Source organism: Sciurus vulgaris (assembly GCF_902686455.1).
Source record: "Sciurus vulgaris genome assembly, chromosome: 1".
Lineage (NCBI taxonomy): Eukaryota > Metazoa > Chordata > Mammalia > Rodentia > Sciuridae > Sciurus > Sciurus vulgaris.
In genome coordinates, this window is record NC_136461.1 from 212,623,356 (window position 1) to 212,644,287 (window position 20,932).

Sequence of the window (20,932 nt, forward strand, 5' to 3'; positions counted from 1 at the left end):
AATATGCAAATGGTATGCTGCTACTCCATGTACAAACAGAAACAAGAAGTATCCCATTTGTTTACAATAAAAATAAATAAATAAAAAAAAGAACATAAAAAAAAATACTGAGAAATAGGGGCTGGGCATGTAGCCAGTGGTAGCACACTTGTCCAGCATGTTTGAGGCCCTGAGTTAGGTCCCCCAAAATTTAAATAATTAGAAATAAATGTAATGAGGAGCTGGGGCTGTAGCTCAGTGGCAGTAAACTCGCCTATCATGTGTGAGGCACTGGGTTCAATCCTTAGTACAAAATTAAAAATAAATAAAATAAAGGAATTCTGTTCATCTATAACTACAAAAAAAGTTTAAAAAGAAATAAATTTAATGAAAGAAGTGCAAGACCTTTACTCTGAAAACGACAGAATATTGTGAAAGAGTTTGAAGAAGACCTGAGGAGGTGGGAACACGCCCTCCTTGTGGGTCCTGCTGTTGACATGGCAACACTCCCAAGCTGCCCTGCAGAAGCAAGCAGCGCTGGAGGGGCTGAGCTGGTCGTTCTGCAGAGATCAACAAGCTGATCCAAAAATTCACAGCAAAGTGCAAGAGACCCAGTAGATTCAAAGCAATCTTTTAAAAGAGTGAAACTAAGTCGGGCACAGTGGCACAGGCCTGCATCTTGGGAGGCTGAGGCAGGAGGATCACAAATTCAAAACAAGCCTCAGCAACTTAGCAAGACTTTGTCTCAAAATAAAAAAATATATATATAAAAAGGGCTGGGAATATGGGTCAGTGGTTAAGCACCTCTGGGTTCAATCCCTCGTACCAAAAAAGAAAAAAAAAAAAAAATGACCCAGTTTGTGGTACCTGCTATAGCAGCATGAGATGAGCTAGAACCTTCTACCAATGTCTATATTGCCAGGGAGCATGAGAAGAAACCACAAAAGTGTCTGAATATCAGGGCATGAATGCAAGAAAAAATATCTGGGAAATATCCAAGGTAGCTTTGGATATAAAAAATATCCTGGGAGAAGCCAGGCAGGGTGGCACACATCTGTGTTCCCAGAGATTCAGGAGGCTGAGGCAGGAGGATTGCAAAATCAAGGCCAGCTTCAGCAACTTAGCCAAATTCTGTCTCAAAATAAAACTTGAAAAGGGCTGGGGATGTGGCTCAGTTATAGATTATCTCTGGGTTCAATAACCAGTATCCCCCCCAAAAAAGACATATCCATCTCTATCCTAGGATAAATTGAAACCCTTATGCATTGATGTTGGACTGAACATAGGGTATCTGCTTTGGGAGACAGTCTAGAAGTTCCTCAAAATGTTAAATATAGAGTAATCATAAGGTGTAGGAATTCCACTCCTAGGTGAAATGAACACACCCAGTCACACAAAAACTTGTATACATGAATGTTCACGGCAGCATTGTTCGTTGTGACCAAGCAGTAGAAATAATCCAAATGTCTATTAATTAATAAACAGACAAATAAAATGTGATGTATTGGGCTGGGGATACAGCTCAATTGGTAGAGTGCTTGCCTTGCATGCCCACCCAAGGTCCTGGGTTCAAACGCAGCACCACACACACACACACACACACAATGTGATGTATCCATACAATAAAACATCAATCAGCGACCAGGAGGAGTGAGGCCCTGGCACAGGGACATCCTTGAGAACTGGAGCTCAGCGAGACAAGCAAGCCACAGAGGCTGCACACGGGCAGCCCCTCTGTGAAGTGCTCAGAACAGGCATATTGAAGAGGGCAAAATAAAATAGTGGTTGCCTAGGACTGGGGGAAACAGGAGTGGGCTGGAAAGTCCTGGAACCATACAGCAGCAATGGGCGCGGGGCTGCCAACAGGGAAACCAGCCACATCTGGGCAGAGTGGAAGAGCAGGGGCATGTGGAAGCTCTCTGGTCAATGTTTTGTTTCTTTGTTTGTTTGTTTGGTACTAAGGATTGAACCAGGGGTGCTTAACTACTGAGCCCCAGCCCTTTTCATTTCTTCTTTTGAGACAAATTCTAGCTTAGTTGCTCAGAGCCTCGGTACATTGCCAAAGCTGCCTTTGAACTTGCGATCCTCCTGCCTCAGTCTCCCAAGCCACTGCAATTATAGGCATGCACCATTGTGCCCAACTCAGACTGGGTAATTTAAGATGAACAGGAATTTGTTGGTTCGTCATTCTGGAAACTGGAAGTTCAAGATTGAGGGTCCACATCATAACCCAGCAGAAGGTAGCACATGGTGAGAGGCAGCAAGCTGACCTCAGCCTCAGTGTTGGCCCTAGTCTATCCACAGCAGCAGAGACCTCATGTTCTAATCGCCTCTTACACATCCTCCCAATATCACTGCTTGGGAATCCAGTTTCCAACACCTGATCCTGGGGGACACATCCAGGACTCAGCATGTGTTTGGGCTGGAGACCATCCTTCTGCCAGCCTGTGATTAGAAGCAAGCATTATGCAGGGCAGCCTGCTGCTCACTGGTCTGGGTGACTGGCCGTGCTTATACAGCTGAGAGTGGCTTACCAAAGAGCACCAGGGAGCCTTCGGAGGCCTGGGAAACCAGACCTTGCAGGAGGGTGGGAGGGGACCTCCTGGAAGGCTAGGAACTCAGAAGTTCACAACACTGTGGGTCTTGTGTTTCTGTCTCTGCTTAGCAAGCAACAGCGGTTTGGGAGGTCCAATCAGGGACTTCTGTGGAAACTGCTAGCAGAGCAGTGACCTCCACAGTGTGCATCTCTGCTGATCCTATGTGAACAACTCACCACTCGTACTGCGACTGACTTATTTTGTAGCCTGGAGTGATTTTTTTCTTTTGAGACTTGTTTGTTTTTAATCAAAAAGGGCGTTGGGAGTCAGTAATGAAAACTTTAAACTTTGGAATAAGCCACTGTGTCCCTGCTGTTTCCAGGGAAGTGTGGCATTGCTCAGAGCACACCCTCCTGGGCTCCGATTTGCTTCTGTGGGTACCTGTCCCTGCTGTCTGGGTGCTCACAGCAGGGCAGGCGCTTCCTGTTTAGCCATGCCTTTGATTTTGGTCCAGTGTGGTACCAATTTTTTTCCCCTCTGGAAAATCAGTCTCATATCCATTAGTGAGTTCATTTCAGCATTCCTTTGGGGAGGTATCAAGAATTGAACCCAGGGTTGCTCTATCTCTGAGCTGCATCCCCAGCTCTTTTTTATCTTTTATTTTGAGAGAGGGTCTCGCTACATTGCCCAGGCTGGCCTTGAACTTGCAATCCTCCTGCCTCAGCCTCCTGAATGACTGGGATCACAGGCGTGGCCGCCGGGCCTAGCTGGGATGGTGTTCTTTTGAGGGGATGCTATTCAGCCCCCACACATATTCATGTCATACTAATGTGAAAATAATGCCTGCTAATGCCTACTTATACTTTTTTCTTCAACAGCTGTTTTGGAGGATGGAATTCATTCCTGCATTCTTTCTGGGTCCGGAAACCCTGTACTGTCCGTCCCTTCCCAGGGTGTACGGAGGAGTCTTCCCGCCCTTCCTAGCTCAGGGACAGTGGCAGGGCAGTGTTTCTGGCTGCAGTTCATGCCCTGCTCTTTGCTTTGGCCTCACACGTGGCCCACACCAATGCCAACCTGCCTCACCCATCTGTACAGGGGGAGGGGGAGGAGGAGGTCTGGGGGAGATCAATGCTGGCCATGGAGAACATTGCAAGAAGTTCAGCCCTGGGACTCCAGGCCCCTCTGTTAAGCCCTGCCCTGGACGTGGGGGATAAAGCACTGCAGATGAGAGGCAAGTCCTATCCTCCTGGTCAGTGGGCAAAGAATGCACAAGGACAGTGAAGCAGGAACAAAGGTCAGGCAGCTAGTGTAGGTAGATGGAAGGAAGGTGGGGAGGGGACACTGGCTCCAAGGGGAATGGCCCTTATACCTTTGGGATACATCCACCTCACTCCCAGCCAAAGTCACCTGCCTCTGGGGCAGCATTCCCAGGAGGGAGTGAGTAATGAGTATTCCCTGGGCAGCTGCCCTTGAATTGCCCCTCTCCCACCTTTTCACCCCAAGGGTGACAGGGAGGGGACATGAGAAATAAGAAACTTGGAAATTGTACAAAGGACAAGATTCACCCCTCCCACGGACACCAGCTCTGGGCCCCCTTCTTTGGGGAGAAGTCTGTGTTATTATTCTTTTTCTTAGTTGTAGATGGACACAATATCTTTATTTTTTTATGGGGTGCTGAGGATGGGACCCAGTGCCACACACGTTCAAGGCAAGTGCTCTACCACTGAGCTACCGTCCCAACCCTGTGTTACTAACTTGTTTCCCATGCTTGCCTCTGTGTTTCCTGGGTGTTCAATCTTCACAGCTACGGAAGCCCTAACCCTAACCCTAACCTGCGGTAACACCAGTTGGTGGCATTAACCAGCACAGGGGAATACCTGTGCTGGTTAATGCCAATACCTAAGGGACACCAAACATGTCAAAATAGAAGCTGACAGCCAGGTGTCAGAAGCTGAGGCCATGAACTCAGACTGGGTTAAGGACTGCTTTGTTGCAGAGATGCCACTGGCTGAACCCTGGGGGAGAGGAGGAAGACTCCATGGGTGAGAGTGATGCAAAGGCCCTGAGGCCTAAACCCCTCCTATTCCCAGCCCTTTGGCACCTCTAGGCCAGGCTAGGAGGAGGAAGAACATGAGAATAAAGTCTAAAGGAGCTGGGTGTGGTGGTGCCTGTAACCCCAGTGACTCAGGAGGATGAGTTGGGAGATCAAAAACTCAAGGTCAACTGGGCTCCTTGGTGCAAGCCTGTAATCCCAGTGGCTCAGGAGGCAGAGGCAGGAGGATCATCAGTTCAAAGCCAGCCTCAGGGGCTGGGGTTGTGGCTCAGTGGTAGAGCGCTTGCCTAGCATGTGTGAAGCACTGGGTTTGATTCTCAGCACTGCATTTATAAATAAAATAAAAATAAGAATCCATCAATAACTAAAACATTTTTTTTTTAAAAGCCAGCTTCATCAACTTAGTGAGGACCTGTCTCTAAATAAAATATTAAAAAGGGCTGGGGTGAGGCTCAGTGGTTGAAAGTCTCAGGGTTCAATTCCCAGCACCAAAAAAAAAAAAAAAAAAAAAAAAAAAAAAAAAGTTAAAGGCCAACCTTAGCAACTTAGTGAGACCCTTTCTCAAAATTAAAAAAAATTAAAGGGGTTGGGGATATAGCTCAGTAGTACAGTGTCTGAGTTCAATCCTCATTACAAAAAAAAAAAAAAAAAAAAAAAAAAAAAAAAATTCTACATACAGAAGGGGATTTTATTCCATGCTCAAAGTGCAGACCTGGAAGGGCTCCCGCATGTAAGTGAAGTGACAGGACCACTCTGCAGTTTCAGTGAGCTGTAGAAGCCTGCCAGAGCCCTGTTGGCTGGGGTGAGGGTGCTGGCCTACCCAGCAGAACACTCAGTGCATTGAGGAAGAGCCGCCAGTTGGGCCCTGAGCATGTCGTGTCTCAGCTCATGTGGAGACTGGGACTGCAGGCTGGACCCTAAAATCCTATAATCCGACTGGTCTGGGCTGGGGAATGCCTCCCTATGTGGATGGGGCCTCTGGAAGAGGGGCTTCAGGACTGTTCTTGGACACGCCCCTGGTGGTCCTTCTACCTCACAGTCAGAGGGCGAATTGCTGCCTTCCAGAGACAGAAGGGTGAGTCAAGGACAGGCTCCTGGGATGTGGGAGGTGGAGTCCAGAGGAGGTGGAGTCCGAGGCTGGCAGGTGGCCCCAGAACAACAGATTGTGGATATGGCCAAGGCCAAAGGGGCCTGGCGATGTCGGACAGGACAGGAAGGAGAATGGGGATGAGCCGGACAAAGACCTGCTGCGGAAGGAGTAAGAGATTTTGGTTGATCCTGGATTCCCGGTAGGGTTATTGTAAGCTCCAGAGTCCAGAACACCAGGCTGAGAGGAGGGTTTTTGTTTAATGGTAGATAGGAATGCAATTGCGTGTTCATTCAGAGTGACCCTGTGAGGTGAGACAGCTGTGGGTGCAGGAGACAGAGGACCTAATCCTACCACATGGCCCCCTGGAGGAAGAGGGGCCAGGAGGAGGGACTCCTGTAACAGGAGGGGATGGATTTGGTGTGCCAGGTGAGAAAAAGACAACCAGATCCTGAGAGAGGCAGGTGGGGAGAGACAGGCAGCTGGCATGGACAGGGCTCTGACTGGGTCCTGGTGCCTGGTGCATTTGAGGTCTCAGGTCCTGAGCTGGAGTGAGGGTCGACCAGCTGTAGCAGGCCTGGAGCTGCAGTAGTTATCTCTGTTGGGGTGCTGCCAGGCTGACCGGGAAAGGAGAAAGGGCTCTGCAAGGAAGTGACCACAGCCTCCCAAGTCGTGAGGGGCGGGCCCTGAGTCATGAGGCGGCGCCTCCAGAGGCTGCACAAAATGGAGTCACAGTCCTGTTGTCAGAGGGGCAAGAACCTGGGCACCTGAGGGACCCCACAGGAGCAAGCCCCCTCAGACCCTTGCTAACACCAGCTCTGCCTGTGTCTCGAGGTGGGCACTCACAGAGGCCAGGCTGAGCCTTCCCCTGCTATACCTGTCTGGCCCACACCATCTCCCCAAGCCTCAGCACCCTTATCTTGCAGGTGGAGGTCACTCTTTCCTACCCTGCTGTGCCAACCAGAGCCTGAGGTTCCTGGCTCCAAAACACCTGCTGGAGATCTCACAGCTTCTGAGGTATTGCTCAGCTGGAGGGCCTCACGTATAAATCCTGACACTTCAGAAATACTACCTAATATTAACTTACCAAATCAGTTGTGAATACTGAGTCAGGCCTCTGGCTGAGACTCCACTCTGCCGTGTTTGTGGTGCTCACCCATCTCCTGGGGTGGGCAGGTATTCAGGAGATTCCAGGGGGCTCCCATGGCCCCAAATCTTTAGACAGGTCCGAAGTTCCATCCCCAGTGGCCCTCCTCAGGACCCTAGCCTGTCTTTCTAGAGTGCAGGCTTGGCCTCATGAGGCCTAGGAACTCATGGGCAGCTCCCTCTCAGGCTGTCTGGGTTACAGTTGGCCATCTGCTACAACTGAGTACCTTTAGTCCCTGAACACCTTCTCCCTCCCATACCCATCTTAGGGTTAGTGCACCTTGAGTCCTTTCTGTCCATGGCCCACTGCACCCTAGCTGCTTTTAGAGACGCCCCAGACATCCAGACTACAGAGTTCTTGTCATGGGTGTATCAAGGGGCAGGGCCAGAAAGGGTGGCCCTGTGGGAGGTGCTGCTGCCTTCGGGTTCTCTGGCCCAAGGCCTTTGCTTCCCCCTCCTCTTTGACTCTCTGTAATCCCTAGAGTCTCCAATTGTTCCAGAAGGCAGCTTCATACACCATAGCCAAGTGTGGAAAAAGGGAACAGGTGCTCAAGGTGCCTGGAAGATCACAGTGACCACGGCAGGGCGGCCAGGCCACAGGAGGAACCGGCCAGAGATGCACAGAGACGGAGGGGTAGTTGCTGAGAGGAGGGGCTGCCAAACGCACGGCAATATCAGGGAGCTCGAGGAGAGTCGGGAAACCGGCAAGGGGCAGGCCCCTCTGGAAGAGGCTCCATCCATGGCAACACCTGCAGGTGCTGCTAGGTATCACGGGCTCAATGCAAGTGAAGTCTGGGCGTCACACCTGACGACAAGCTTATGAGTTACCACCTCGTTTTGCAGGGAGGAAAGTGAATCCCGAGGAAATTAAAGAGATTCGTTCATCCCAGGTACACGGAATGTTGAGCAGGGACCATTTCAGGAGACCTCGGGAAGCCCCAAGACCTTTACGCTTCGTCTGGCTAGTTTCTTGTTCAGCCCTTGCTGCGGGTGACGTAGTTAGGGAAGTTCCAAGGTCTGCATGGTGTGCTCGGGGATCTAACCCGGGATCTCCCGCGAGCGAGATCCCGGAGCCCGACGCTGGGCAGTCAGCCACCGCCAGGGGACGCTGCTGCGCCTCAGAGGAGGGCGGGACCGGGTGTGGCCTCCAGTCCCCGCCCACCTCCGGGGCGGGGCTCGAGGGCCGGGCGCGCACGCGCACCGCGCGTCCTCCCGCAGGGCCTGCTGGGCGCCGGGACGCCAGCTACCAAGTTCTGTGAAGCGCGGCGGGGACATGTGGCGGCCGGTGAGAATCCGCTCGTCCCGGGACCCGACCCCGCATGCCCAGGACCCCCACCTCAGTGCCCCAGACTCCCTCAGGCCCCCTCCCGTCTCTCTCCCCCTTGCGACCCTAGGGGTCTCCGACTCCACCTGGTCCTCTGACCCCTAGGAGAGAACTGACCACCTAATAGCCCGGGGAGAGGCCGCAGCCTGAGCGCCCCGCCGCAGTCCTCTCAGTCCACCGGGATAGGTGGACACCCCTCCAGTCCCTGCGTGCTGCAGGAACCCTCCCCTCCGTTGGAGAACCTGTTCCCTCTTCTGCTTGAGGGAGAGGAGGGAATGAGTGAGCCCGGATGAGCTCCCTCCCCTCCCTGGCCCCTGTCTTCCACACTGGAGATGTCCCTGTCCTTGGAGGTGCCGTGGATTATGGCCCTTTCCACAACAGCGTTTTTCGTTTGTTTGTTTTTGTTTTGCAGTATTGGGGATTGAACCTGTGGTGCTCTATCATTGAAATACATGCCCATCCCTTTTACTTTTTTTTTATTTTGAGACAGGGTCTTGCTTAATGGCTCAGGTGGGCCTCAAAGTTGACATAACCCTCCTGCCTCAGCCTCCTCCGCGATTTTCCTTTTTGGACTGTTTTGTAGAGCTTGTGCTTTTCTAGTAAGCTTGGCCTTGAAGGTTTAGGTACTGATAAGATGATGCGTTCTGCCAACTCATGGCTTGCAGTGAGCAGCTTTGCTGCATGAGAGTGTTTTCTGGACTGACACCATGGAGTGATGTTAGTCTGAGAGTCAGGCAGAAACAGAATTGACCTCTGGCAATGCTTCCTCACATACCAGGCCACCAATCCTCTAGACAGCCCCAGGGAGTAGGCAGGGCAGGTGTTAGCCCCTGAGCAGGAGCTGATGTGAATAGCAAGTACAGCTTGGCCTAGAAGGCTTTGAGCACTGAGAGGCTTCATGCCCTTGAAAGACAGCATTTCTGGTCAGCAGACAGTTCTGTGGCTCAGGTTCCCAGTCTATCTCTTCTTGTACCCGGTTTCCTTTCTTGTTGGGGTGCATAGCACTTTGGATCCTGCCATTAGGCTGCTTGGTTCCAGTTCCCTCTTTTAAGGCCTTATCCTGAGACTCACAGTTGCTTCTTCCTGCTACAGGCTGGCTCGTCTGTGGCCACCTTTCATCTTCCTTCCAGTCTGCTTTCTGACCTGCAGGGAATTGGAAAACAGGAGGGCTCAGCCATACTCTGCCTGACAGCCACACTTTGGGTATCTGTGGGTATTTATTGGAGAGGTAATGCACAGAGCTTGCTTTTGCTACTTTATAGATTTGTTTCCACTGAAAACAGCAGTTATTGGAGAACTGATCAATTGTTTCTTTCTGCAGATAGGCCATGCACACATGTACGAGGGCTGGGGTAACGGGAGCCAATCTCATTTTGTCCATACTGGAAGGGGAGAGGGAGCTGTTGGGACCCTTATGGCCAAAGCAGTCCCAGGTAGGCAGGAGTGCGTGGCCCCAATGGGGATTAGCTGGTGATATGTGGGACAGTGTCCTGGGACCCAGACTTCTCTGCCTTTTTGTGTTTGGTTTAGTGGTCCTATTCTGGGGAGTTTGGTTTATGTGCAATATGGTGGAAATTATTCTGGCTGCAGGCTTGCTCCCCAACACCTTTTTTTTTATTACTATGTTGTAGGTAGACACAATACCTTTATTTATATAGTGCTGAGGATCAAACCCCAGGCCTAATGTGTGCTATGCTCTACCACTGAGCCACAACACAGCCCCAACATCCCCTTTTTGGATTCTAAAAATGTCTCTAACATGATGGGAATTTCAGAGTTGATCGCTTGGAGAACCCTGGACTTCCTACCCTAGGAGGCAGGCAGTGGAATTGCCCCATGAGCTTGTGGGAGCTCTGGGGCCATCAGCATGAGATCTTGTCCACTTTTGTCCTATCTAGGGCTGGACTTGCCCTCTGTTGCCTGACTGTGACCTTCTGTCTATTGCTTGGCAGAAATACTAGTGTGTGCCATGTGGGGTTCTGGTTAGTTCTGTGCTTGCCCCCGCTTTTTAATGTTATTGTATTTTTATATCTTTAATTAATTTATTTATTTTTATATGGTGCTGAGTATTGAACCCAGTGCCTCCACATGCTAGGCAAGTGCTCTGTTACTGAGCCACAACCCCATCCCAAGCTTGGTCCCTTTTGTTACTCAACAAGTATGTGTTGTATGTCTGCATGACCCCAGTGTCCCCAGGACAGTGCTCAATCCTAGAAGTGCAAAGCTTCTTGGGAGGTGAACCCGGCTTGGTCCAGCCAGACAGGTGCTATAAATTCACTTTCTTGCCACCCCGAGAGAAGGACAGTGGGAAAGGGGTATACGAGAAGAGAAATCAGGGAAGAGGAACATGGTGGGCAGGATGAAGCCACGGGTGGGGAGGGGTGTTGCAGGTGGGATCCCAGGGCCAGAGCTTCTGCCGGAGTGTGGGCTCCTAAGAATCGAGCAGGAAACTGTGGCCGAGTGTGGTGCGTAGGAGCCAGACCCTCCTGACCTCAGCCGTGAGAGCGGCTTGTACTGTGCCGGTGATGTACTGGGACCTGCACACTCAGCCCCTAGCTTGCCCACTGGAGTCCTCATGACAGTGGACAGTCATCAGGAGCTCCCAGAGCCTCCAGTTTCATTGTAAGATGGTTCAGGTCAGTGTTCTTCTCTGCCCAAGAACCATGTGTTTTAATATATGAAAGTGATGTTAAAGTGTTTTTCAGGTGACTTGATTTTTTTTTTCCTTCCGAACCTTTGGGGACAGTGTGCTTGGCTCTCTGCCCTTGGGAATAATGTTGAGCACTGTGGCCTCGTGATCCCTGCTCATGAAGAGATTTTACCAATGAATGAAGTTGGAAAATATGCTAAGTGAAATAGGCCAAGCCCAAAAAAACCAAAGGCCGAATGTTTTCTCTGATAAGTGGATGATAATACATAACAAGAGGTGTGGCAGGGGGGCGGGTAGAGAAGAATGGAGGAACTTTGGATGGTGTAGAGGAAAATGGGGCGGGAGTGGGTGGGGGAAGGAAAGATAATAAAATGAAACAGACCATATACCCTTTGTTTATGTATGATGCATGAAAGGTGTGAATCTACATTGTGTACAACCATAGAAATGAAAAGTTGTACCCCATTTGTGTACAATGAATCAAAATACAGTTTGTAAAAATAAAAAAAAAAAAAAGTTAAATAAAAAAATAAAATTGGGCTGGGGATATAGCTCAGTTGGTAGAGTGCTTGCCTGGCATGTGTAAGGCCCTGGGTTCAGTCCCCAGCACCACAAAAAATACATAAACAAATAAATAAATAAATAAAATAAAACAAAATAAATAGAACAACAACAACAAAAAAAGATTTTACCATAGGATGCTGAGGCTAGTGTGTCGCAGAAAGTGTCAGCTGAGGAAGCAGTTAAGCTTGGGTCCTCCTCCCAGCTTCTCCAGGTCTTGTGCGTGAGGACACGAAAAGTCCCCATTATAAGAGACACCCCCTTTTGTGGCATGTCTGTTAAGTGCCAGCCCCGAGTGAGCTCCTCTCGCCAGCCTTGAAGGTGCCCCTCCTTTACCCAGATGGGGGCTTCTCCTGGCACACTGGCCTTGCCCCAACTTAGTTCAGTGCTAGTTGGACTCTACCTCCTCAGCAACACCCCTCAGCATGACGTTGCCATTTAGACACTGCCATTGCACTGGGGTCGCCAGAAAACCTGATGGGCTACTGACTGGCTGATGCTTGATTAGGCTGTGCATATGCTCCTTTGGGGGGAACCCTTCCTAATGTTCCTCTGAATCTCCCTGAAGGGCAGAGTTGGTGGGACATGGAGTGTGAGCCCTCCCTCAGCCTGATTCTCCCATCTGCTACCTCCAAGGCCCTTCCTGTCCAGCCCTCACATTGTCCTTGGGAGCCATGTGATGCTGGGTTCAGCCTTTTGCCTTTGGCAGCTGTGTGTTAGCCCTGGCCCTGCCTGGTGCAGAGGGATCCCGATTCTGTGGCCTTGGTGTGAGCACCCACAGCCTGCAGCTCTCCAGTCCTGCCTGTTGGCGAGAATGCCATGTGGCCCCTTCTCTTCTGAACGCTGAATCTCAAGAGTAGTCACTGTGTCAGCCTTGGCCATCTTCTTCTCTTGCTGTCCCCTTGGAAACTGCAGCCAGCCCTCTTCTCCTGACCTCTTGTGGTTAGTGGGAACCTCTCTTCATCTTTGCATATAACCTGTCTGCGCATGTTGGAAGTCTCCTTTCTCTTCTGGATTAAAACACTTTTCTCCTTTTGAAAGCAGCAGGAATCTGCCACTCCTAAATAATTCAACTCAGTAAGTAGGTGTGGGAATTGTCCTGTTAGATGGGGTGAGCTGGGACTCCCTGAGGGGGCCAGTGGGGGCCTTGGTGTCAGGAGAAAGCCTTGGAGAGCTATGCTGGGAATCCTGAGCCCAGCATGGCCTCAGAGCCTGTCTGCCTGCCAAGCACACACTCTCAGCACCTGGTATGTCGGGCACTGTTCCAGGGACTTTGCAAAGGGTTGTGGTACAACCTTTTTGTGGGCTTGTCTCACACATTGATTGTCTGTTGATCCCCACTTTATGGACAGGAAAACTGAGGGACAGAGAGAGAAGTAATTTACCCCAGTCTGCATGACCAGTTAAGGGCTGGAACCAGGATTCCAGCCCCAAAAGCCCATCCAGAGTTCCTCCTGAGGTTCCCAGCCTCAGCTTCTGGGACCCTGTGCACTGTTGGTGTGAGCAGCACCCTGGGCTCTACCTGAGGGTGCATCATGTGACGATGAGAGGAGGCTCCCATCAGTGCCAGTGTCGTAGGCACAGTCACCCAGGTGAGGACCCCCACCCTGTGGGAGCTGCCTCAGCTCCAAAACGCCACTTTCTCAGCTGGGACTTTCAGTACTAGAGCAGATATTTTGCAACTTTTGTTCAGGAAAGCCTTTCCCCCAACTTATTTTTATAATGATGCTGGGGATTGAACTGGGGTGCTGTACCCCTGAGCTACATCCCCAGAACTTTATTGAGACAGGGTCTTACTGAGTTGCCTGGGTTGGCCTTGAACTTTCAATCCTCCTGCCTTGGACTTCCAGGTTGCTGGAATTTAGTGTAGTCAGTTGTCCAGATAACTACTGCTTCAATCTACTCATTATTAATATGCTGCCTTAACTGTTTTCTATTTCTGCTTGGAAAATGTTTTTGTTGGACCATTTGAAAGTAAATCATAGACATTTTACTCTTAGCACTTTAATATGCATCCACTAAGCAAGGACATTCTCATGTAGCCATGGTAGTTTTTCATGCCTAAATTCCTAATAATTCTCTGTCTGTTGCTTAGTTCACGTTCAGACTTGCCTGTGGACCTCAAAATGTCCTGCAGGCAGGCATCTTCCCTCCTGACTGAGGCTCTTGCACTTGCCGTGGTGCCTGTCTGTAGTGCTCTTCCCACCTTTTCCTGTGACTGTTTGTTTTAATTTCCTGTTATGGGAGAAATTTCAGATATTTATAGAAGCAGAGAAAGTTAATGCCTGTGCCCAGTACCAGCAGTGCTCAATTCCTGGCTCACGCTACTTTTTGAAGAGACCAGGTTGTTATTAGAGGATGTTCCATACCTTATGATTGCTTATATTTCAGGGTCAGAAGGTGCCCATCAAGCACTGGGAAGCAGCTGGTGGCTGATGTTGCTTATTCTTTTTTTTTTTTTTTTTAATCTTTTTTAGATGTTAATGGACCTTTATTTTATTCATTTATTTATATGTGGTTCTGAGAATGGAACCCAGTGCCTCGTACATGCTAGGCAAGTGCTCCACCTGAGCAACAACCCCATCCCTGATGTTGCTTCTTATCCACTGGGCTGGTGGTTTTGCTCGGAAGATTAGTCACAGCAGAACCCTTGAGAGCCAGAGTGGCAGCAGGTGTGGGATGGTACCAAGGCACCAGCCTCAGGCCATCCTGCCCTGGATCCACTGGCTCCAGTCTCCTCTAACTGGATGCTTGCCCCTGCCTTGTTGGGCTAATTTCCCGAGTAGGGGCTCAACCTAGCTCTCCCTCACTTCCTCCCTACAGCCCTGGGACCCCTTAGAGTGTCCTGCTGAATCCAGCTTGCTGTGTGCCTGTCCTTTTCTTTTGGAGCAACCCCCTCTTCTGGGCAAAGTTCTGTTTTCCAGCCACATAAGCCTGTTTCCCACTCCTCAGAGATGCCCACGCCATCCTGACCTCAGGGGACACTGGAAGTCCCACCCACTGTCCAAATCATGATGTGTGCCTCCATCCTGTGCTCTCTGGGCTGGCTGTGGAGCTCTGGTCCTTGTTGCAAGCAGGGCTAGTTTGTCTGTGTGCCCTGGGTAGTGTGGCATGGAATGGAGGACTCAGGTGAGGTAGGTGGTGGTCAGGATGGCCGCTGGAGCTAGCTGCTTTGCAGGCATTTCCTAGTTTCTGCTCTGAGCATCTCTGTAGCGCATGATCAAGTCTTCTATTCCCTGGGCCTCTCTAGGTTGTGCATGTGTCGTGGCACTGGAGGTGTCTAGGGTCAGGAGATAAAGCCAATGGGCTGCAGGGTGGATGGTGTACCCACCTCTGCCTAGGGCTCCCCTTCTTGCCTCTGTAGTTTTCTTGAGAATTAGTGCCTGCAGCTTGTAGTCTTACTGAGCAGAAAAAGGTGTGGTCAGCCTGTTCTCCTGGGACAGTAGATCATGAGCCTTGTCCTTTGACCTTTGTGTTGTTTCACAGTCCTTAGAATTGTTTGCACGCCTGGAGGTGGCCTGCCTTTCTGTGGTCACTGGTCTCAGCATCAGGAAATAGTAAGTGACAGATCACAGGACCACCAAAAGAGTGATGGCGGTCTTGGCACAGATGAGCCAAGCCATGATGAAGTCTTCCTGCAGAGACTGAGGGGACTTTGAAAGTCAGGCTTTTTCAGCCACTCCCCAATCTTTCCTTGCCTATGGTGTGTTGCTCCTAAGAGTTGGGCTTGCTTCTTTGTCCTTGCATCCTGGCTGCAGCCCTGGAAACATCTGGATGGCATGTCGGGTGGTGGCCAGTGAGTGAAGGCGCCCTGGGCCTCCTGGGTCCACAGAGGACTGAAGGCTGCTCCCCTTGCTGAGCTCACCTACCGACTCTTTGCAGTTGCGACTCTGCCCCTACCACTTGGCTCTGCTGCGAAGCAGGTGGAAGCCCTGGCCCTGCCCTGCGGTGTTCTTCAGGAGGAACTTCAGGGGCCCACCTGCAAGGTAACCATTCTCCATGCCATGGGCATGCACCTCCCCCAGGCAGGGAGGTGACCTGTGTCAGGGTGGAGGTGGAGGCAGAGGGGCCTAAGCAGGATCTTCTTTTGTACCCACAAAGCCTGATATGTCTGCGCCTATACAGTGCCTTGGGACCAAGACCACTCTGGTCATGACCCAGCACAGCATCACCAGCAGATGCTGGCAGATCAGGAGGGTGTACAGCCATCCACCTCAGCACATAAACAGGGCGACCATTCTGAGCATGGAGAGGGTGTTGCCATGGGTGGGTCAGTCAAGAGGTAGGAGTAGCCAGAAGAAGAGGTGGGAAGATATGTTCCAATTGAACGGAAAGTCTTCCGAGGCCCTGAGGCCAGTGAGGCTGGACCACATTGGGCAGCCCTTCCTCCCAGTGTCTGCATGTGCTCAGACCTATGTCCTTGGGACAGACAGACTGGGAATGGACATAGGTCAAGGAGCCAGCCTCCCGTGTCGGGCAGTACAGAGCTCTGCTCAGCTGTTTTTAGCGCTCAACTGGGTTTGCGAATCTTACCAGTTACTGTCCTGAGGGAATGGTGGCTGTGACTCTGGGCAGTGCAGTGGCCCTCATCCCATGGAGTGCAGACCTCTCCAGGTTGCTTCAATCTGACTGAGCCACTGTACACCCAGTGGCAGCAGTGGGACTAAAGGCGGGGAGACCTTCCCTCAGGGCTGCTTGCAGTCCTTGGGGGAGGCTCAGCCTTGGGAGGGCAGATCCTGCAGCTCCCGTCTGCCCCTCAGGACCTCAAGTCCCATGCCATTATGGAAGAGGACACTGTCTGCCACTGTGCTGGGGGTGCCCCTGCTCCTTGGAATCCGCTATTTCACAGCAGAGGCGCGGGAGAAGAGGAAGATGCGTCTTGTGGTGGATGGCTTTGGGCGCTTCGGCAGGTAGAAGGGCGCAGGTGGGCTGTGCCTGTCCTTGGAAGGGCTGCAGTGTTCTGCGGGGACTCTCACCCTCTTCTAGGTGTCTTTGGCTGCCATGCCACATGTGGACGAGGGGCTGTTGAAGTGGGCCGCTTTCTGGACACAGCCCCACAGACCCTGGCCAGATGACAGCTGCCCACCTCTCTTCTTACCCCACCACAGGAGAACTGCTGTCCCAGACAGGCTTGGGCTGGGCAGAGCTGCTGCCCTGTTCCTAGCACACGTGCTCTTCCATGCTCCTCCTGACTCAGTGCAGAATGGAGGCGGGCATTGCACAGCTACCATGCCCTTTCAAGTTGACCCTTTTGGGCACCAGCCCAAGGCGCCAACAGGCCTTGGCCCCTGATGTCTCATCATGTTGATGCCAGCCTGTTGCCCTTCCTCCCACGGCTCCGCAGTGCCACTCACTGAGCTATTCGTGAATTGTCAATGGAGGTCAGAGGTGGTTCTAATTCAGCCACTCCCTCAACATCTTTAGTAAAGGAGTTTCTCCTCTGCCAGTTATGAGCCATTGGTTTATTCATACCATCCAACCTCTCTCTTTTATTCAATGTGCTACTGGAGGTAGCATCATTTTTTGCTAAACTGTTCCAGATTCTACTCGGGGGTCCCCCTTCACCCTGGCTTTTGAGTCCTTTTTGCCTCCAATTTTTTTTTTTTTTTTGTACCAGGGATAGAACCCAGGGGTGCTTTACCACTGAACCATGTCCCCAGCCCTTTATTTTTTTATTGTATTATTTTTGTTTAGAGACAGGATCTTACTGAGTGGCTTAGGGCCTGCTGAGTTGTTCAGGCTGGCCTAGAACTTGCAGTCCTCCTGCCTCAGACTTTCAGGTTGTTGGGATTACAGGCTGGGCCACCATGTCCAACTTCTCCAACATTTTATCGTGAAAAAATTTAAACAGTGAAATGGAACATGCTCCGTGTGCCAGGTGTGGTGGTGCACACCTATAGTCCTCAGGAGGCAGAATCACAAGTTCAAAGCCAGCCTCAGCAATTTAGAAAGGCCCTAAGCCACTCAGTGAGACCCCGTCTCAAAGTTAAAAGGGCTGGGGATGTAGCTCAGTGGTAAAATGCCTCTGGGTTCAATCCCTAGTAACTTCTATCCCTCAAAAAAGAAAATGCTCCCTGCTTACCCGTGTGAGCCTGTGCCCACCCTGAGGCTTTGCCATGACCTTCCTCTGTCCTTTGGCTTGTGTTCCTTTTCTGAGCATTCTGTTGCATCCTGGCACTGCAGGATGCTTTGAGCTCTCCAGTCTTTGCCTGCCCAGCCTCTTTCCAAGGAGCCTGGTGTACCTGGAGTGAAGGTGGTTGGAGCAACTCCGGGTGCACACAGGCCTTGTGAGGCAAAGTCGTGCCTGGGATGTGTGCCTGCTGACTGTTCCTCCTGGCTGGAAGACCACATGCTCCTGGGGTGCCCCCTGCTCCTGGCACAGTCCTTCATGTCTCCCTGAGTATAGCCACCTGATGGCTTTAGGTCTGCATTGCTCAAGGAAGGAAGGTCCTCCTGGAGTCCCAGGGAGCTGAGCAATCCTGCTCCATGCTCACTCTCCTGGCCACACACCCCCTCTGCAGTGGACATTCCCCCTTGTGGGAAGGTCCAGCTTGTGGAGGACAGCTTAGCAGGTGCAGGGCATGGCTTGACCTTGCTACTTCCATGGTGGTGAGAGACTTGTAACCCGGAATTGGAGGAACCCTTCCCCTCCCGGCTGAGACTGGGATTAGACCACCCACCTTTTAGTTCTGAGCCTCCAGTTGAGAGGCCTTCCATGATCCCCACCCCTCCGGCTCCATTCTGAGGAGCAGCAGCTTTGATTCTCTGGGTCTTGGAGACCCTTCCTCCCCATCTACTGTCTCTCCCTCCCACTTCCCTGGACTCACGTGGGTGTTATGGTGAGGAATGAAGGTGGCCTTGTGCAGATGTGGGACTGAGACTGACCAGCAAGCACTAGCTCACAAGTGTTAAGTGCTGGAGGCTGGGCCCCAGCTCCATCTCTCCCTTGGCACAAGGAGCTGGCAGGGGTGAGGCTAGCCCCTGATAGGGCTGAGAAAAGGAACCTAGCACAGGAGTGCGCAGAGCCTGCCTTCAGGGGCTAAAGCTGCCTCTACCCACAGGTCCCTGGGGATTGGCCTGTACATCTCCCTGGACTACTGGTGGTGCACAAATGTCATCCTGCGAGGGGTAGAAGAGGTTTGTCTCCATGCCCTGAGCATGCAGGGGGCACACTGGAGGTGGTGGGTGCCCTGGGGACTGAGGAGGTGGCTGCCTGCCCCCATCCTCTCCATGTCTGTGGTCAGAACAGCCCGAGGTATGTGGAGGTGATGTCTGCTTGTCACCAGCGGGCAGCTGACGCCCTGGTGGCAGGGGCCATCCGCAATGGTGGCCTTTATGTGAAGCTGGGCCAGGGGCTATGCTCCTTCAACCACCTGCTGCCACCAGAGTACATCAGGACGCTGCGTGTGCTTGAGGACCGGGCCCTCACGCGGGGCCTCCAGGAGGTAAGGCCTGCCAGAGGAGGGAAGGGGCTGCTGTAGTGCCCCCTGCAGCTCCAAGTGCTGGCTCCTCCCAGGTGGATGAGCTGTTCCTAGAAGACTTCCGGGCCCTGCCCCTTGAGCTCTTCCAGGAGTTCGACTACCAGCCACTGGCTGCTGCAAGCCTGGCCCAGGTGCACCGTGCCAAGCTGCACGATGGCACTGCCGTGGCTGTGAAGGTACCTGGGCCCCCACCATGTGCCAGGCGGGCTCTGGGCTGGGTGGCAGCCCTGGGTCCCTGACACCCTGCCTGCTGCAGGTGCAGTACATCGACCTGCAGGACCGCTTCGACGGGGACGTGCACGCACTGGAGCTTCTGCTGCAGCTCGTGGGGCTGATGCACCCCAGCTTCAGCTTCAGCTGGGTCCTGCAGGTAGTGCTGCCCATGGCAACCCAGGGAGCTGAATCATCCAGGCCGTGGGTGGGAGATGGTCCTGGACCTTGACCAACTACCCACATGTCATGTGGCCCCAGGACCTAAAGGGGACCCTGGCCCAGGAGCTGGACTTTGAGAATGAGGGCCGCAATGCCGAGCGCTGTGCGCAGGAGCTGAAGCACTTCCGCTACGTCACAGTCCCCCGAGTGCACTGGGACAAGTGCAGCAAGGTGCACAAGGACAGGTGCACAAGGACAAGTGCACAAGGACAAGTGCCAGGCTGGCCTTGGGGAGGGGGCACAGCTCGGGCCTCCTGGGCTCAGACTCTCGCTCTCCCATAGCGCGTGCTGACGGCGGACTTCTGTGAGGGCTGCAAGGTCAACGACGTGGAGGCCATCAAGAGCCAGGGGCTGGCAGTGCGGGATGTGAGTGGCATGCACCTGGCGGGGGGTGGGGGTGAGGGTGGGGCAGGGGTGCTGCCCTCTGCTGCACATCCTGCCCTCCCAGGTAGCAGAGAAGCTGATCCAGGCTTTTGCTGAGCAGATATTCTACACAGGCTTCATCCACTCTGACCCCCACCCTGGCAATGGTAGGACCCCTGGGGGAGGTCTTGGTGGGTGGCCTGGGCTGACCTGCTGTGTCTTAACACCCTGCTGAGGGCAGGACTCTGGGGTGGGTGGCCTGGGCTGACTTGCTGTGTCTGTAGTTCTGGTGCGGAGAGGCCCGGACGGGAAGGCAGAGCTGGTGCTGCTGGACCACGGGCTCTACCAGTTCCTGGACGAGAAGTGAGCTGTGGGCAGGTGGGACTGTCTCCTGGTGGCCTGCCTTTCTCGCCCTGGGTCATGGGGCTCACGCCAGACCCTCCCACAGGGACCGGTCAGCCCTGTGCCAGCTGTGGCGCACCATCATCCTGAGAGACGAGGCTGCAATGAAGGAGCACGCAGCTGCACTCGGTGTACAAGGTGAGGGAAGGTGCAGCCCCAGGTCGGGCAGTGCCCACGACACAGCCCAGCTCAGGTCCTGCCTCCACAGACTACTTGCTGTTCTCCGAGATGCTCATGCAGCGGCCCGTGCGCCTGGGGCAGCTGTGGCGCTCCCACCTGCCCAGCCGTGAGGAGGTGGCCTACATGCAGGACATGGCCCGCGACCACTTCGAGGGCATCATGCAGGTACTCAGGGCACTGCCTCGGTCCATGCTGCTGGTGCTGCGCAACATCAACACTGTCCGTGCCATCAATGTGGCTCTCGGCACCCCTGTGGACCGCTACTTCCTCATGGCCAAGAGGTTAGTGACCAAGGGGGTTCCCTGGGAGCGGGCGAGGCCCATGGGCTGATGCCTGTGCCTGATGCAGTGCAGTCCGAGGCTGGAGCCGCTTGGTGGGAGCAGCATACCGGGGTATCTACGGCAGCGGCCTTCTGCGCCACTTGAAGGTAGCCTGGGAGATGTTCAAATTTGAGGTGGCCCTGAGGTAAGTGGACATGTGGGACTGGGTGGGTGGTGGGCCTGGGCCTTCTCTCCACCAGTCTGACACCCCCTTAATCTACCCTCCCACAGGCTGGAGACCCTGACCATGCAGCTCACTGCCCTCCTGGTTCGAGTTCTGGTCCACCTGGGCTTTGTGCCTCAGGCTGAGGAGCTCTACCAGTACCTGGAGACATAGGCTTCCAGGGCCTGCAGCCCTGGCACACTGACATTAGGCAGATGGGTGCTGCCCACCATGGGCATGGAGCAGTCATGGCC

General features: G+C 52.8%; 1 protein-coding gene across 4 annotated transcripts; it reads left to right on the plus strand.

The window, feature by feature from the left end:
• Positions 1-5,811: 5,811 nt before the first annotated feature.
• Positions 5,812-20,869, plus strand: ADCK5 (aarF domain containing kinase 5). 4 transcript variants are annotated; one of them, XM_079139317.1, is made up of 16 exons: positions 5,812-5,827; positions 6,583-6,673; positions 7,285-8,087; positions 15,220-15,323; positions 18,399-18,474; positions 18,582-18,782; positions 18,854-18,994; positions 19,075-19,188; positions 19,290-19,421; positions 19,533-19,616; positions 19,699-19,780; positions 19,898-19,976; positions 20,062-20,153; positions 20,209-20,476; positions 20,544-20,660; positions 20,747-20,869. In XM_079139317.1, exons 3-16 carry the CDS (start codon positions 8,076-8,078, stop codon positions 20,850-20,852), a joined length of 1,608 nt encoding a protein of 535 aa, XP_078995443.1. In that variant the 5' UTR covers positions 5,812-5,827; positions 6,583-6,673; positions 7,285-8,075; the 3' UTR covers positions 20,853-20,869. The 4 variants fall into 4 exon arrangements, with proteins under 4 accessions (XP_078995443.1, XP_078995440.1, XP_078995442.1 ...); XM_079139314.1 differs by lacking the exon at positions 5,812-5,827 and adding an exon at positions 16,098-16,247; XM_079139316.1 differs by lacking the exon at positions 5,812-5,827 and adding an exon at positions 16,098-16,247 and having other exon boundaries at positions 19,735-19,780.
• Positions 20,870-20,932: the final 63 nt, after the last annotated feature.